A 16,943-nucleotide genomic window follows, 5' to 3' on the forward strand; every position below is an offset into this window, starting at 1 on the left:
TATTTTAGAACAAAATTATTATTCATTAATCAAATTTTCAAAATATAAACCTTTCTAATTTTGAATTTGTGGAGTACCTAATAAAATTAATCTTGTATACATTAACAGTTATGAATATGTGTCACATATATAAGAATTGAAGTTCAAATTCAAAACGGGATCACATAACATGCATCCATATCAGTTAGTATATACACGATCTGTATATATAAAATTAAGCTTACCTAATATTGTAGTGATTCAATTTGCCAATTATTTGATTTATATTTATTTTTATTCCTCGAAACCCTAATATCATATGATTGACATTTGCTATTGCCTTAAAGATTGTTCCAATTTAGATTCTAGTATAAGAAACAAATGTTGATGAGTGTCTTATAGATAGCTATGTGTGCGCGTAGGGATGGCAACGGGGGCGGGGGATGGGGCAGGGGCGGGGGGGAATTTTTTCCCCCATTTAGAAACGGGGCGGGGCCGCCACCCGTTTGAAAATATACATATATATGTACATAATTATATATATATAATGATATTATCAATTATACTATTAATTATACATGTCTAATAATAAAAATTATTAATTATTTATACTAAATTTATTAATACATGTATGTTAAATTCCTAACTACACTTAATACAATAACACTTTTTTCTAAAAAAAATACAATAATAATTTAATGATTGTATTTGTATCAAAAGTGAAAACTTGATTATTTTAGTTATATTTGTTTTATCATATTAGATTGTATTCAAATAACCTTTGTTTAATTATTTTTATGAGTTTCAATTGTAAAGTTACAATGAATAATAATTTAGTGATGTGTTGATATTTTAGTATTTGATTATTTGCTCAAATTTAATTATAATGAAATTATATAATAAAATTTTTTTAACCCCACGAGGGAAGCGAGGCGGGGGACGGGGCGGGGGCGGGGGCGGGGGCGGGGGGAATTAAAATGCAACGAGACGGGGGTTGGGGGAAGTGTCCCCCGCCCCATTGCCACCCCTATGTGCGCGTGCGTGCATGCACATTTAATTTTTTGAAGGACAAACAAACCAAAAATATTAATAAACAGAATATTGTATCAGGAAATGCCAAAAAAGATAGAGTAAATTTTATATATATTATCAATGTATACACTATCAGGGTTGGATAAATGACACATGAGGAAATTTTGAATTTTAAATTCAAATTTTGCACATATGTCATATATCTAATGGTAATAGTATATACACTAACAGTGTATATAAAATTAATCCAAAAAGATATACTATTAAGGGTTATTATCATTTTACCTACTTAAATTATACCACTACTATCAGTTTACCAAATAATGTTATCTTTTAGTCATTTCATCCCCATAAGTAATTCAACTCAACATGTTAAGAAATTTTGGACAAAAATACCTTTTTATTCTATAACATTAGTACACCGTTATTATTACGTTATTCCTTTAAATTATAGTGATATAATCGATTTAATTCTTAACATTATTTTATTGGCATTTTACTTCATCGTTAATCTAACTACTATGGTAAAAAAATTTTAATATATTTACCCTTATATATATAATTAAAAATAAAAAATTTAGAATGATTATTCTTCTTTTTTTTTCACTTTAAGAGATCAAAAAATATAAAAATAACAGGGTTTTATCAAATTTCTTTTTTCACACTTATTAATACTATGAAAAGAAAAAGAGATAGGAAAGAAGGAGACGGAAAATTAGATTTTGCAAAGAAAAAAAAAGTATAACATTATCGTATTAATTTAAGACTGTTGGGATTAAGATTGAAATCTGGTGGTAAACAGTAAAGTGAAATAATTTTAAAATAATAAAAGTATTTAATTCTTTCTTATTTGTATTTTCGAAAAAAAGAATTGAGCTCCCTCTCTCTCTCCATCTCTATCTCTCTCCCCCCCTCTCCCTTCCCTCATCCTGATCTTTCTATTTTTTTAATATTAATAAAATTGCCAAGAAGAAAGAAATTAATATTTTGATTTTTTTTCTTGATATTAAAGAGGAGAAGAGTCACTCTAAATTTTTTTATTGTTTGTTATACAAAGAGGAGGGTACTTTCTTCTAAAATTTTTTAACTTGTTAAGTTGGTTTAATGGTGGGATAAATTGTCTAAAAAATAAGTCTATGGGGTAAATTAATAATGAGAGTATAGTTTATGAGGGTAAAATGATAATAACTTTAAGGGCTAAACTTATTTTTTTACTTTAATTAACAAACTCCGTTAAGTTTGACCGTTAGTCTTGGAGGTAAAGTGATTAAAAGATAACGTTAAGGGGAAAATTGATAGTGGCACAGAACGTTAAGGGGTAAAGTGATAATAACCCTACTATTAATCATTATAATTTCAAAGCTTCATTAACACTTGGACACATATTTTAGATAATATTTAGATAGTTTAATAGTAGTACTCTTCTTGTTTTTTTTTTTTTTTAATTAAATTGAGCCAAGTCATGAAACCACTAATTACGGGCAATATATCGTCCATTCCTGGGGTGGATGAAAAGTGAAATTGGAGTCGCGATCGCCATAAATTCCCCCCCAGTCAGGGACGACTAGCAATTGGACCACGTCATCCCCAAAAATATATAATTTTGTTTTAAAAAATTTTCATTACATTACAATATGCCCAGTACTTAAATTAAGCAGTCCCCGATAATTATATATTATATAATAAAATTATAGCTGTAGTAATTATTTTTATTATTTATCTCAACCATCAGATCTCACGGTTTCTTTGTTCTCTCTCGGTCCATCTCTCTCTGTGTCTGACTCTTATCTGTCCTCTTGGCTGGTGCGTCTGAGATTGAAATCCAAAGAGGTGCGCATTTTTATTTCCGTTCAGATCCATATCTTCAATCTTCTTACGCCTATATGATCGTCCCTTTCACAGTTAGGCTTTTTTCTCCGAACTTGAATTCAATCTTCTGAGTTTATTTTGTTTGCGCTGGAATTTTGCGATTTCAATTAAGAATTTGTACCGTTTTGTAGCCAATCTGGACGAACTTGCTTGTTTGTTTTGTTTCTAATCGTCATATGTTGTTCTGTAAAACTTGCTAATTGATCTGATAAGTCAGAACAAATGAGTTTCAGTTCACTGTACTTCGTCCTTGATTCTTTCGTTTCGTTTTCAGCTTTTTTTTTTTTTTTTAAAAATTTTGTGGCTGACTTTTCGGTTTTAATATATAGCATGGGCGTGGCACAAAACAATATCGATATGGAGGAGGGAACTCTGGAGATTGGCATGGGTAACTTCTATGCTTTCTAACTAATGCTTAGTCTACAGTTTTGTGCGTTTGTGTTTTTTGAGATACCTGTTTGTTTTTTGCTCACTCTATGCTGTTGTTTGATTAATGCTTGAGCAAACAGATGATATGATGCTGCCAGCATGTGATTTTTAATTGCTCTGACGTACTCTTTTTGATTGCAAGTACTCATTAGGAACCTCTGTGATCAGGACTTTACTGGACACTTCGATTTGCGAAATGAGCTTATCATGCTTACTTCGTGGATGAAGCTGTTGGCACTTGCTAATGTATTGATAGTATTAAATATGTGCTTAGCGCTTGAGTTGTGTTAGGTTTTCTTAAGGTTTCCTAATGCTACTAAGCCTGAAAATGAGTAACAGGCATTAAATCTAGGAACTGAAGATTGAAGCCCTTTAGCATTCTATCTTCTCTTCTATCAGTTGTTGTGTTTAGTAGTTGACATAGCCTGTGCAGCAACTTTTTTTTTTCTATTTCCTTAAATAACTTTGATTACCTTAAGACAAAAATTCTTTTTTTGGAGATCTGTGAAGTTTTCTTTTCAGGTGTTCATAATAATGAAGCGTGCTTTTATTTGCCTTATCCTATTATATATATATTTTTAGCTGAGTATATTCTTAACTGTCCTATCACAGATTGATCTCTTCTATAAACTAGTTCTCAAAATAGAGTTTACTCTGCATGTTTTAGATATGGTTCTTTAAAGAATTTGATTTCTGTAGTTGGAATTTGGTTCTTTCTTTTCTTTGTATTTTTCCAACCAAGTAAATGATTTACGGAGTGTTGATTCTGAAATTTATTCACTGAATTTTTTTCTTTTCTTTTTTTGGTGTGGCAGAATACCGAACAGTCTCTGGAGTTGCTGGGCCGTTGGTTATTCTTGAGAAAGTCAAGGTGGATATCCTTTGCTTTGAACTGGATTTTTACATACAAATGCAATAATAGATAAGTAATGAAAAACTTTGAGTATGACATATAGTGAATTGTATCCGTCCTTGCATTTCAGGGACCTAAATACCAGGAGATTGTTAATATTCGTTTAGGAAATGGAACTACTCGGCGTGGACAAGTCTTGGAAGTAGATGGGGAGAAAGCAGTTGTTCAGGTGTTTACCCTTTGTCCAGTTAAAGACTCCAGTCAATTTATCAAGGGGTTTTCTCGTGATAAACTTTAATACAATTTTTGAGCTTTTTTTCTTTAATAAGCAATATTTTGTCATATGATTAATTAACTATTTTTATTTTCTGGGCATCTGATAGGGATCCCTGGGGTTTCAGTGCATCTCTTCTTTGTCTTCTGATCCCTTTGAGCAATGAGGATTTAACAGGGCTTCTGAGTTGAACACCTTTCTTAATTGATAACACTAGCCTCTTTTTTTTGCTGCACTCTGATACCCCCATGCAAACCACTAAATTATTGGAGGAAAAAATAAAGAAAAGTTACAAGATAGAAAAATATGAAAAATGAATAAATGAAAATTTCTGACGACTATTTTCTCCTTCTTTAAGTAACCTCTGAGATGCTTTTCTGTTGTGTCTGGTAATTGGGTCTAAGAAACAAATGAGTGCCAAAAATTTTGCACTGCTTGCCAAATTATATTGGTCATTGCTGGTGATCTCCCAGAATTGTGACGAGATATCTCTTTTTCCAATAGCTCAAGAAATAAACTTACATGGAACTGTTCTTGGATACAATTTGACCAGATCTTGCTAGTTGGGTTTTGCATGTCTTTTCTAGGATACTATAAATTTGGTTTCAACTCAGGTTTTAATTCTTCGGATCAATAATTGGGGATATTTTCTTTGCTTGCGTGTTCTTCTCCCTGGAATTTTTTCATGTGGTGTGACATTTTAATTTCTTTGGAGAGTAGTATTTGTTAGATTATATTATTACATGATTTATTGAATTCATATTGTTTTATGCTTGTGTATCTGTTGCGAAGATTCTGCTTCTTTTTTCTTTTCCTTTAATTTGTGTTTTTCGAAGATTCTGCTTCGCATTCTTCTTTTTATTGACCTAGCTGCATGCTTGTCTTGAAACATGTGTACGTTAACCTCCCACTGTTATTATCTCTTCTTTTTGTTAAATTAAGTTATTAATTAATTTTATAAATTATTTGATATTTGTTCCATGTGTCTGTGTTTAGGTTTTTGAAGGAACTTCTGGAATCGATAATAAGTTCACAACTGTACAGTTTACAGGCGAGGTGAAGTATTTATTTCTTGCCCTCTTACCCCTGTGCTAATAGAATGCCGAGCAGTGGCGGAGCCACAATGGGGGTACTTGCCTCCACTGCCTCCATTATGCTCCTTTGCGTAATAGGTTATAAACTTGAAAGAATTACAAACATAGTAATAAATTCAACTGTTTGCCCCCACTAAGGTATAAATAATGTTTAAATATATGTAATTTTAAGGTCTATCCCATTTGCAGTGAGTATCATTTAGATCATCTAAACTACAAAAAAGTATTGATGACTAACATACATTATTTTCTTGATTTTTACTTTTGTCAAACTTTTATTTTTTGATTGAAAAATTACTTAGAATGAAGTTTTGTTTTGGCAGCTATATATATATATATATATATTGTAAAAAACCTACAAAAGATGATAGAAACATTCATGATAAATATATAGTGTCAAATACCGATGGGATTCTTTCAAACTGAAAGTTAATGTAAACTATTTATCATCTTGCAACTTGTACATCGGTCTAATTTTCTTACACTTTACCATACGTTTCATATCAAAGGTATCCTAATAAGACAAACATATGTGGATGATTCTAAAATGAGAAAATATTTGGTTGACAACTTGAAAATGAACTTGAAATGGTATACGAAATTGGACTTGAAAAAAAAATATACAAGATACAGAAATCATCGTTAAAGCATATAGCTTAATAAGTTTTGCCCCCACTGAGAAGAATTTCTGGCTCCGCCACTGATTCTGGGACAACGTTTACATGTAGAGCACTTCACTTAAAGGAAATTCTGCATTGGTTTCTGCTGTAAGCATATCTTGCCTTGAATTTCACTACACTATCTGTCCCAATATTGTTATCCTTTATTAAAATTCAACTTTTTATAAGATGTACTTCAACTAAATCTATGCATTTTAAATGGCTTTTTCCCATAGCTAATCGCATTAAGTATTGCACAAAGAAGTAGTGTCTTTTAATGAGGTAAATATTGGAATTCTGCTTGGTCTTTCATTTTAACTTCTGGATTTGGACCCATTTCATAAGTTCAGGTGGATATTAAGATGATAGAATTGAGAAAGAGGGAGATCTTTTCTGCCTTTATAGTGTGATTTTGTGTCACATTATCGTGGAGCATTGTTCTCTTCTGACCGATTGCTTCTAGTTGATTTTCTCCTGTTTTACTGTACCTCATTATAACATTAATTTTCCTTTTTGACAAATTCTTTGCAGGTTTTAAAAACTCCTGTCTCACTGGATATGCTTGGGCGCATATTTAATGGTTCTGGGAAGCCTATTGACAATGGCCCTCCTATTTTGCCTGAAGCTTACTTGGATATTTCTGGCAAGTATTGCTAGAGGAGAAGTTTAGATTTGTGATTTTCTGTTATACATTTAAATCATGTTGACTTCTGCTACTTCAGGGAGTTCCATCAATCCTAGTGAGAGAACATATCCTGAGGAAATGATACAGACTGGGATTTCTACAATTGATGTCATGAACTCAATTGCTAGGGGACAAAAAATTCCGCTTTTCTCAGCTGCTGGTCTCCCGCATAATGAAATTGCAGCCCAGATCTGTCGTCAGGCTGGTTTGGTGAAGCGATTGGAGAAATCTGACAATCTTCTTGAGGTATATAATTGGAGTACTTTGCAGTTGAGAGCGATGATATAGAAATCTTTTGGTGCAATTGATGTTTTTGTTTTCTATTTAGTAGAAATATGAGTTGCCTGCTTTGAGTCAGTAGCATTTGCTAAATTAGCTGGTTTTATTACTTTGAAAATTTGACAGCTTATTGTGACAATTTCTAGTCCCCTTTGCCTTTGTAATTTATGAGTGTGATTATTGATGGGTTCTTGGTTTCCTTCTGTCTTACTACCGCTGTTTTCTGCGTATTCAGATTACTTTCTGAATCTAATTAAATCTTACAGGATGTAGAAGAGGACAATTTTGCAATTGTCTTTGCAGCTATGGGAGTGAACATGGAGACAGCACAGTTTTTTAAACGTGATTTTGAGGAAAATGGATCTATGGAGAGAGTGACTCTCTTCCTAAACCTGGTAATTAATTTTAAATTAAAATTTGAGTGAGTATAGTGGTGTCTTTTGTTGGGGAGATTACTTTCGTCATATAGGGGTTCGTTTGGTTCATGGGATGACACAGGATTGGATTACTAATCGCGTGTCATCCCATGTTTGGTTGATTTTTTTACATGAAATGATACATCCCACTTAACAGAATTAATCCCCCATATGGAGGATAAAATAATCCCATGGGGGAGGTGGTATAACTTATCATGGGATGAGTAAGAGGTAGGATAATACCAATTTGGACTTATTTATCTTTGCTAATAGAATAATACTTTATTCTAAAAGTTATATAACTCTACTCTCTTGCTATAATATAATCTAAATTTTGGACTAATTTGGCCTTGTTAATGACATAAAAATTTTTGGATAAATTTGCCCCTACTTATAAAAAATTAAATGTTCAACTAATTTGCTCATATTAATGAAATAACTTATTGTTGGACTAATTTGCCCATATTATTAACAAAACTAATTTTTTTATTCATTTGTCCATAGTAATGAAATAATTAAAATTTTGGACAGATGTGTCCCTAATAATAAAAAATTTATGTTTTCGACTAATTTGCCCATGCTAATGAAATAACTAAGTTTTGGACTAATTTACCCCTACTATTAATAAAATTAATATTTTGACTAATTTGCGCTTACTAAAAATTTTAGACTGATTTATCCCTACTAAAAACAAAACCCTATTTTCTTGGTCAATTTCAGTTCATGAAAGGTTAGATATGTCATTTGAGACTTGTGAGTTTGGCCTAATCTGAACTAAGCTCAAAACTCCAATATATTTGTGATTTGAGTATGGTCTCATAGTGTTGGTCCGAAACCCAAAATAAAAAATTTCTACTTTTTACAAGCTGAGTTTGGGTTTATCAAACCCAATTAATACTCCTAATTGTTGGTTTGACAAAAGGGTATTTTGGTCTATAATTACATAATCCCACCTCATCCTATCTCTAAACAAGCATAGGATGATGTTATTTCCTATCACATCCCATCTAATATGAAACCAACCAAACACTAGATAATAAGATTACTCAGCTGAGGATGACTCAACCCAAGATGAGTAATCCGAGGAAAAGTAATCCCCTCTCATCCGGTCATTGAACCAAATGCACCCTAGGTGAAATTGGGTTGAAAACTGCCAATGCTGATCTGTTTCCTTGTATGTCTTCCAGGCAAATGATCCTACAATAGAACGTATCATTACTCCTCGGATTGCTCTGACCACTGCTGAATATCTGGCATATGAATGTGGGAAGCATGTCCTTGTCATCTTGACTGATATGAGTTCTTATGCTGATGCTCTTCGTGAGGTATGGGCCTGATTTAACATTTACTGTATGATGAATAAAACTGCTGCTATTTGAAAACCTTTACTGAGTAGATTTGCCAGCACATGTCTGAGACAGTTTAAGTACTTGTATTGCAGGTTTCTGCTGCCCGAGAAGAAGTACCTGGAAGACGTGGCTATCCTGGTTATATGTATACTGATCTGGCAACCATTTATGAGCGTGCCGGACGTATTGAAGGGCGAAAAGGATCTATTACTCAAATTCCTATCTTGACTATGCCCAATGATGGTAATATATTTTAAAAATGAAAATCAATTTTATGATTTTTTTTTCAATTTCACTGGATTGTATGCACTTACGGGGTCCTCCTGACTTTTTTATTGTGCTTATTTGTCAGATATTACACATCCAACTCCAGATCTTACAGGTTACATCACTGAGGGGCAGATATATATTGACAGGCAGCTTCACAATAGGCAGGTACATGCTGCCAGTAATTATATGCATCTGTTTTGGTATATTAGGATTGTATAGGAATGCATCAAGTTGCTTGTTTGGGCATTGTTAGAATTGCGTTGTCCTGAATTTTTATTAAATGAGGTAGGTACCAGAAGTTGTCTCATGGTGAGTAACCCAGTCCTACAATCATAGCGAATTTTTAGCCAAAGTAAGCCATTGCATTGGTTACATGCATGTTGTGGATTTGTCAAATTTAAGGCCAAAAGCATATATTTGTAGGAAATAAGCAATTGATTCACCTATTGCTAAATGAATTAGTGCATGAGGTTTGCTGGATATCGGTCTTTTACCTTGTGCTGGCTTTTTGGGCTACTGACCATGATATTGAGTGTAATTGTTTTCTCACTGTCTGATGCATTTTTCTTATTTAATTTTAACATATTTTTCCGTTGAATTTTGTATAGTATTGCCTAAAACAGTATATTTTCCCTGCAAACAGATATATCCTCCAATCAATGTACTTCCTTCGTTGTCTCGTTTAATGAAGGTAAGTGAAGACTAATGGCTGTATGCTAGCTTGATGATTTGACAATTTTTTGACTGTACGTATCATCAATGGTTGAACTTGTCATTGCTTAAAATGCTGCAGAGTGCCATCGGTGAAGGGATGACTCGCCGGGATCATGCTGATGTGTCCAACCAGGTATTGTTGTTTTAGCATTCCAAGCCTTTCTTTGCTGTACCTTCATTTTTGTTCCTTCTTTTGTTTGCAAACTTTTAAGAGAGAGGAGTTCAAGCTATAAATTTTTCTTTCATGGTATCGATTCGTTAATTGCTTGATTGATTTGTCTTCCTATGAAAACTTCAGCTGTACGCAAATTATGCAATTGGGAAGGATGTGCAGGCAATGAAAGCTGTGGTTGGAGAAGAAGCTCTTTCTTCTGAGGATCTGGTCAGTTTAGGAAAATTTGTTTCTTTTTCATTCAATTGAAGTAATTGATATCCTTGACAAATTTGAGAGGAAGTTTGTTGCTCAAGGAGCATATGATACCAGGAACATTTTCCAGTCACTTGATATAGCATGGACCTTGCTCCGCATCTTTCCACGCGAGCTTCTCCACCGCATTCCGGCGAAGACGCTTGACCAATATTACAGTAGAGAGTCAGCTAATTGATGCCAAAACACAGATGTCTGCACTTACTTGATCTCCTCGATTTCTTTGCCTTGGCATGAGCTTTTGTATTTTTATCTGTCGAGTTCGAGAATAAAATTTACATCTTCTAGGATCCCCTAGAGCAACACTCTCCGGAAAAGCTGAAAGACACAGATATTCTTTTGTTGAGCGCAATTAGTGTGTGTAATTATTATCATTATTGTCGTTGCCCAAATATATCACGGGCTTTGCCTGTTAAGTTGAAGGGATATTGAGGGCTTCTAGGACACTCGACGCCCATAAGATATTGTTACGTCTGTTTTGCATCTCGAAACATGTATTCTTGTGTTTTTCATGAAGGATTCTTTTTTTTTGTTTGGTCGCAACGATAGTATTAGTATAACCTATTTTAGCCTAATTTAGGGGGAGAGAAAGAGAGGCCTAACTGATGAAGAGCTACATTTTAGTGACAGTCACAATTAATTGGCAAAGCGTGAGATAAGGGTTGGCCACGAAAGAGTCATTGTGACCAAATACATTCTGGGTTAGTGATTTATGCTGTGTACGGCTGGTTTTGCTTTTAGCATTATTGAAATGACAAATTAGATATGTCATATATATATATCTCTGTAGTGAAAATATTAGAGATATATCAATGCTCCAGCAATCATTCAATTTCTGATAGCTAATTGCAGCAAGGGGCCTCCATCAGAAACAAAGGTGAGAAAACTTGCTTGATCCTTCCCAACGAAGAAAAGCAATCACATTTAAGGCCAAATTTACTTGGTTCGATCATAGTTGTGTCCCACAGCCATAGGACAAGTGCGCGGGAGTGCGGGATTACAAAAGTTCAGCTTAGCTTAGCTTAATGCAGCTGTACAAATTCTGATGCAATACAAATTTATGTCTAGGATGAATACACTTTCAGCCTCCTGAAATTTTCTGCTCAAGGGATTTACCAAAGATAAAAAGTCACAGTAAAAATAAAGATGCTTTACATGAGAAATTGACTAATAATCGACCTGAACCCCCGTAGCTTGAAGCTTCAGATATTTAAGCTGGTGGTACTAACTGATGATTTTCTGATTTAACTAATCAAGTCGCATCCTATATTCTATGAAAAGCTGTTGCACATCATCAAGGACCATGGCAAGGCCACAACCAAATTTGAACATACATGATACATACAGAGGTTCCCCGTTAAAGTTGCCATGAATTTTTTTTCCTTGGTGAAAACCATCGTCTATACCAATTAACCAAGGTAAGTCAGAAATTGTAATTATCTCGTACTATTTTTTTTACTCATGCTCTCCTGAAAAATGGGGAAAAATGGTAAACGACCAATAATGTGAAAAACTTCAGCAATCACCCAAAGGAAAAAAAAGAAGGAAGATACGTGTTATCCTGCTTTTGATGTTCTAGCTACAGGTGGTAGCACAACAAAATCAAGATTCCCAGGATAAGGGTTCCACAAGCCTAATCCTCCCCTAGTCTCTTTCAAGCTAGGGTCTTTCTCAAACTCCTCTAATGTTTTCACCCACTCTATTGGGGACGAATGTTCCCGAATGTGTGGGTGCAGAATAAAAATTGAGCTGTATTCACAGTTTGGGAACATAAAAAATTTGAAGAGACCTCCCAACCTGTAAACAACATAGCCAAAGCTCAGCTGATCTCTTGGCGTAAGGAGGTTAACCTCATTAAACCACAAGCAACTAAACAAATTATTCATAGCAGTATGTTCGCGAATGATAACAGCTCCTTCAGGCACATCTGCAAGGAATAGGAATTTTGTCAGGAGCATAATACACCATTAAAACACTGAATGATGAAGAGAAATGCAAGTGCTGCTAGCCTTTTTTTTTTTTTATCAGTAAAACAAACAGTGGTACTACAAGCAGGACTTTAGTAATTCTCTCCATAGATAAAAGCAAGCAATAATTATGAAGCAAAATGAGAAGTTCTCATACCACTCAAAGTGCCTTTCTTTGGATTCCATGGCTCCATCCCCTCATAGCGGTAAATTCTCATGTGGAGATCTATAAGAGGACGAGCATATCGCTTTCTACGTTTATTAGCATCAGCCTCCTCATATATACTTCTATGATGCTTGTGCTGTGCAATTGCAAATGTGTGCTTCCCCCGCCATAGATATCTGAAGCAACAGAAATTCTTGAGGTTAAAGAACTATGATATATATGATGTCGCATACAGATTTAAAATCTAACTCTCCAAACTACTACTGCCAGAGGTGAGTTGATCATGACAGAATGAGGCATTATACCTGACCTAAAAATCGTGCGCAGATTCTACCATTATTCAAATACTAAATGAACAATGCCCAGAAAATTAAAACCAAACGAAAAGCAATCCTTCCTCTCCCCGACTTTGGTATTAACTCTGTCCTACCCAACACTTTACCATGTTATAAATAGCCAAGACAAAAACCAATTCCAAACAACAGATGAATCCTACCGCATTTTACACAGAATAACCAGTATAGTTTAGGCTACCATAAATTATTAAAAGGACCATACCTTTCTAAAATTAGCAACGGATCAACTATAAGCTCCATTTTACCATCAATCCATATGCTGTATTGTGCTTGAGGAAATAGTCGGTGGGTTAATATCTTTGGAACCTTTCCATTCCTCCTGGGCTCATCATAAGGCGGATGCTTCAGCAGAACTAGACGCCAGATACCCACCCACTGCCCACCAGCCTCATCCTCTCTAACTGTAACATTTCCCTTGATAAAGTTATAAGATTCTTCATCCACCACCATCAGAAAACAAAATAGCTTCCTCGAGCGCTGGCTTATATTGGATGGTTGATAAGGTAGGTCATATCCATCAAATATACCAGATGCAACAACAAATCGACACTTCTTGGAATATTCGATATCCTTTGGGTCCATTTCTGCACCACCATTTTTCATAAAACCACAATGCACCTGAAGAAAGAATACATGTCTCAAAGCAATCACAGGAGCTACATGCCAAACTGTAATAGTCCTTTGACCTACTAAACATGATTCAAGCAAAATATGTCAGATTTAAATGGGAAAATGTGCAAGGACCAGTGTTATTTACCTTCATCGTAGGCTTTACTTTGAAGCTTTTATCTCTTTGTTTCCAGGTCTGATGTCCTCCAAAGAGAGGAGGCGATTCAGATCTATTACTAGCCATGTCATCTTCCATTATATAGGATAAACTTTGAACAAATCTCTCAGGGGATCCTCTTTTTGGAATTACTACAGTATTAGGGTCATCAGCGACAGGAATTGGACAGCCTAGTGAAACATTAAGAACAAAAATACTAGTTATGGACATCAGGAAACAGAGATTTGTGTGTAGCAGCAATGATAAGCAGCAGCGATCTTACGGTGTGGTGGTCTAACAAGACCCATTGTGTGTAGCTTGCCGAATACCTTGCTATCTTTGTTACAAAAAGCTGCAGACCAAAAAATAACATCAGAAAGCACACTAGTTTCTATACATTATCCACCACTCTATTCCACACTAAACTGGAGTGTGGGCAAATGTGCTGACAATTTCCTGACGGCATTTTAAGATATTTCTTTTATGTCTACCCTAAAGGCATTATTATCCTTGCCTAATGAGGGATTTTCATTATTTACCTTATGGTGAAAAGTTAGCTACTTGTTACACGAACTTCAAAATTCATTTAAACTCATGGCGAAACACTGCTACTCCCCTATTATGGTAAATAAAGTTGACATTATGCACTTCAACGATTTTCTCGACTTTCAGAGCATTGACGGTATCAGCTACAATAAAGCATCTCTCCTCTCTTCCCTCTTTGGATTTTTAGGGGAAAAAATAACAAAGAAAACCTAATGCTTCCCGTATAATAGCGTGCAGTGTGCATAACAAGAAAGAATCGAGAAATATAAAACCAAAAAGTAAGTAATGAGTTTAAAAAATACGACTACCTGAAAAGAAAGCAAGAGAAGATTGACAAGACCAAATATGAAACAGCACAGCAGAAAGGATAAGTAGCATCCAAATAATCCCAGCCACCAACACCAATCTAATGAAACCCTTCTTCCATATAATCTTCATTGAGAAATCTGGCGCTGAGTTCCCACCACCACCTAAGAAACATACACAAAGTATACAAATCCACAAAGTTAAAAAATAACAATCATGATAATAATACTCAAATTGTCAGAGAAATACAACAAAATAGTAGTACAACGGATTATGTTTAAGAAAAAAAAAAGTTGTTACCTTTCTGGTAGGATAAATTAATTCGGTCCGGCCTACGACTGGCCCGTAATGAAACGGAACGTTGAAAATCGTTGTCCATTTCAATGCATTAATGATTCAGGGAATTCGGGGTATCCCAAATACTGATTAGACAAATAGCAGAATGAAGTTTCCTGAGAGGAGGGATCCAAAGGAGCTGTGATTTTTATTCAACTAGCGGAAAGTTTCAGCAAGAATTGACAGGAAGAAAGCTCAACTGAAGATACAAAGCTCAATGTACCCCTTGGATCTACTTTGGACAATTGGTAGTGATATACGTACTAGAAAGCTAACAATTACAACCCAAAAAACATAAAAAAGGAAAGGAGAGAGATTCTGTGATATTCACCAAAAAAAATTTAAAAAAAATGAAAACTAAAAAATGAATTAGAGATTGATATTTTGTGCCAAAGTTCAATTCTTGGCAATGAATTGCCTGGTTTGAATGGTAGCCCGGGAGAGTTGTGGGGAGGATGCAGAAATTTCCCGGCAGTAATACCTTTGTATTGAAGAAGAAAGTGACCCTTGAATCCCAAGGAGGGCGCCTCCGGATCGTCGTTTCTCCCCACAGTAGCCTATTTTTACGTCTCTTCCGCATTTCAGTTTGACGGTACGGCGCCGTTTTATGAACCTCGCTAACAGCCTAAAAACCCCGACACCGACAAGGCTTGAAACTAGGGCCGCAAACGAGCCGAGCCGAGTCGAGCTTTGAGCTAATCGAGCCGAGCCTCGACTAAATTTTACCAAGCTCGAGCTCGACGAGTCGGCAAATTTCGAGCTCGAGCTCGAGCTCGAGCTCGACTCGAATCAAGTCGAGCCGAGCTCGAGCTCGAAAAAAAATAAAAAATAAATATTTTATTTTAAAAAAATAAATAAAATAATATTTTTTTTCTTAATAAATAATAAAATATTAAGGATATATACGTAATTTTACTATAAAAATAAAAAATAAAAAAATATATATATAATATACGTAATTTTATTATTAAATAAAAATAAAAAAATATATATATATATATGCCCAAGCTCGCGAGCCTAACAAGCTTAATATTCTGAGCTCGAACTCGAGCTCGAGTTTGACTCGAGCCGGCTCGAGCTCGACTCGAGCTCGATTAATAACGAGCTCGACTTGAGCTTGACTCGAGCCGCTCGCGAGTGGCTCGATTCGTTTGCAGCCCTACTTGAAACCTTCCACTAACTGGGGAAGATGTTAAACCGTGGGACTTTGGACGGGAAAACGTTCCCTTTTTTTTTTTAAAGAAAAAAAAATAACTTTCGAGTTTAGACGGAAAACATTCCATAAAAACCAAAAAAAAAATAAAAAATCTTTTTGCTTCTTATATGATCCTATTTGGAAGGGGAAAAATACGATAACTATTTTGGAAAGTGAAGTAAATAAAGAATTTTTTATAGTACTTTGTTTTTTTTTAACTTTTCTTAACATGATGACCATCGAACATTTAATTTTGTGTACTTTTAACCCTTCAATTATTAATTGTATTTTTTAGTTTCTAACATTTTAAAAAGTTTGACCCTTCCATAAATTTTAATTGGAGAAAAAACTTAAACAAAATCTAACAAAAGAAGAACATTCTAATGAAACCTATCTCAAGCAGCATACTTTTGACATATTTTTCCACCAACTATTGTTGATGACTATTCGTGCCTAATCAATAACTATTAATTGGTGTTGATTAAAGATTGATTAATGTTTTATTGGAGTCAAATTTTAACGAAGTTATACATGTGGACTTTGCTTTTAATGTAAGTATCAAACTTTGGACTTGATTTTCTATGAATCTCGCAAAATACGATCATATTAAGAATCAAAGATTGACAAATATTGTACTATATTATTTTAGAAAAAAAAAAATACTCTATTATGTTAATGAAAGTTTTGGCACGAAATTCTCTAATATGCTACTGTAACACAATTATGCACTTTTTTACTATAGTTTCCAACTACTTCAATGCACAATTCACATCAAATTCTCCCATAGTTTTATACCAATAAAATTCTCACGTCATGGATACCTAATTTGTATTGAATAAAAAACTCTTAATGTGATTGTGTACATTTTACATTTTTATCCGACTACCCTTCGGAGAATGGGATGGATTAAGTGGTACTTTTTTTTTTGTCAATTGTCATCTCTACTTCTACTCCTACTCTAATTAGGGGGAGGTTC

At 34.5% G+C, this 16,943-nt stretch overlaps 2 protein-coding genes across 3 annotated transcripts; one reads left to right on the plus strand and one right to left on the minus strand.

Annotated features, from left to right (window-relative positions):
- Positions 1-2,728: 2,728 nt before the first annotated feature.
- LOC113783828 (V-type proton ATPase subunit B2) lies at positions 2,729-10,860 on the plus strand. Of its 2 annotated transcripts, XM_027330059.1 has the most exons (15): positions 2,729-2,841; positions 3,210-3,268; positions 4,125-4,180; positions 4,293-4,391; positions 5,433-5,492; positions 6,721-6,832; positions 6,912-7,120; positions 7,420-7,548; positions 8,757-8,894; positions 9,011-9,161; positions 9,271-9,353; positions 9,832-9,879; positions 9,982-10,035; positions 10,201-10,288; positions 10,326-10,860. In XM_027330059.1, exons 2-15 carry the CDS (start codon positions 3,211-3,213, stop codon positions 10,505-10,507), a joined length of 1,467 nt encoding a protein of 488 aa, XP_027185860.1. In that variant the 5' UTR covers positions 2,729-2,841; position 3,210; the 3' UTR covers positions 10,508-10,860. The 2 variants fall into 2 exon arrangements, with proteins under 2 accessions (XP_027185860.1, XP_027185859.1); XM_027330058.1 differs by having other exon boundaries at positions 2,730-2,912; positions 10,201-10,338.
- Positions 10,861-11,833: 973 nt separating this feature from the next.
- Positions 11,834-15,422, minus strand: LOC113748440. Its single transcript, XM_027291994.1, has 8 exons — positions 15,254-15,422; positions 14,737-14,888; positions 14,439-14,600; positions 13,868-13,936; positions 13,576-13,775; positions 13,021-13,436; positions 12,454-12,638; positions 11,834-12,256 (listed from the first exon to the last, which is right to left on the minus strand). The coding sequence occupies exons 2-8, from the start codon at positions 14,813-14,815 to the stop codon at positions 11,886-11,888; spliced, it is 1,482 nt and encodes a 493-aa protein (XP_027147795.1). The 5' UTR covers positions 14,816-14,888; positions 15,254-15,422; the 3' UTR covers positions 11,834-11,885.
- Between the last annotated feature and the right edge of the window lie 1,521 nt (positions 15,423-16,943).

The sequence above is a fragment of the Coffea eugenioides genome, chromosome 9 (genome assembly GCF_003713205.1).
Source record: "Coffea eugenioides isolate CCC68of chromosome 9, Ceug_1.0, whole genome shotgun sequence".
Taxonomy (NCBI): domain Eukaryota; kingdom Viridiplantae; phylum Streptophyta; class Magnoliopsida; order Gentianales; family Rubiaceae; genus Coffea; species Coffea eugenioides.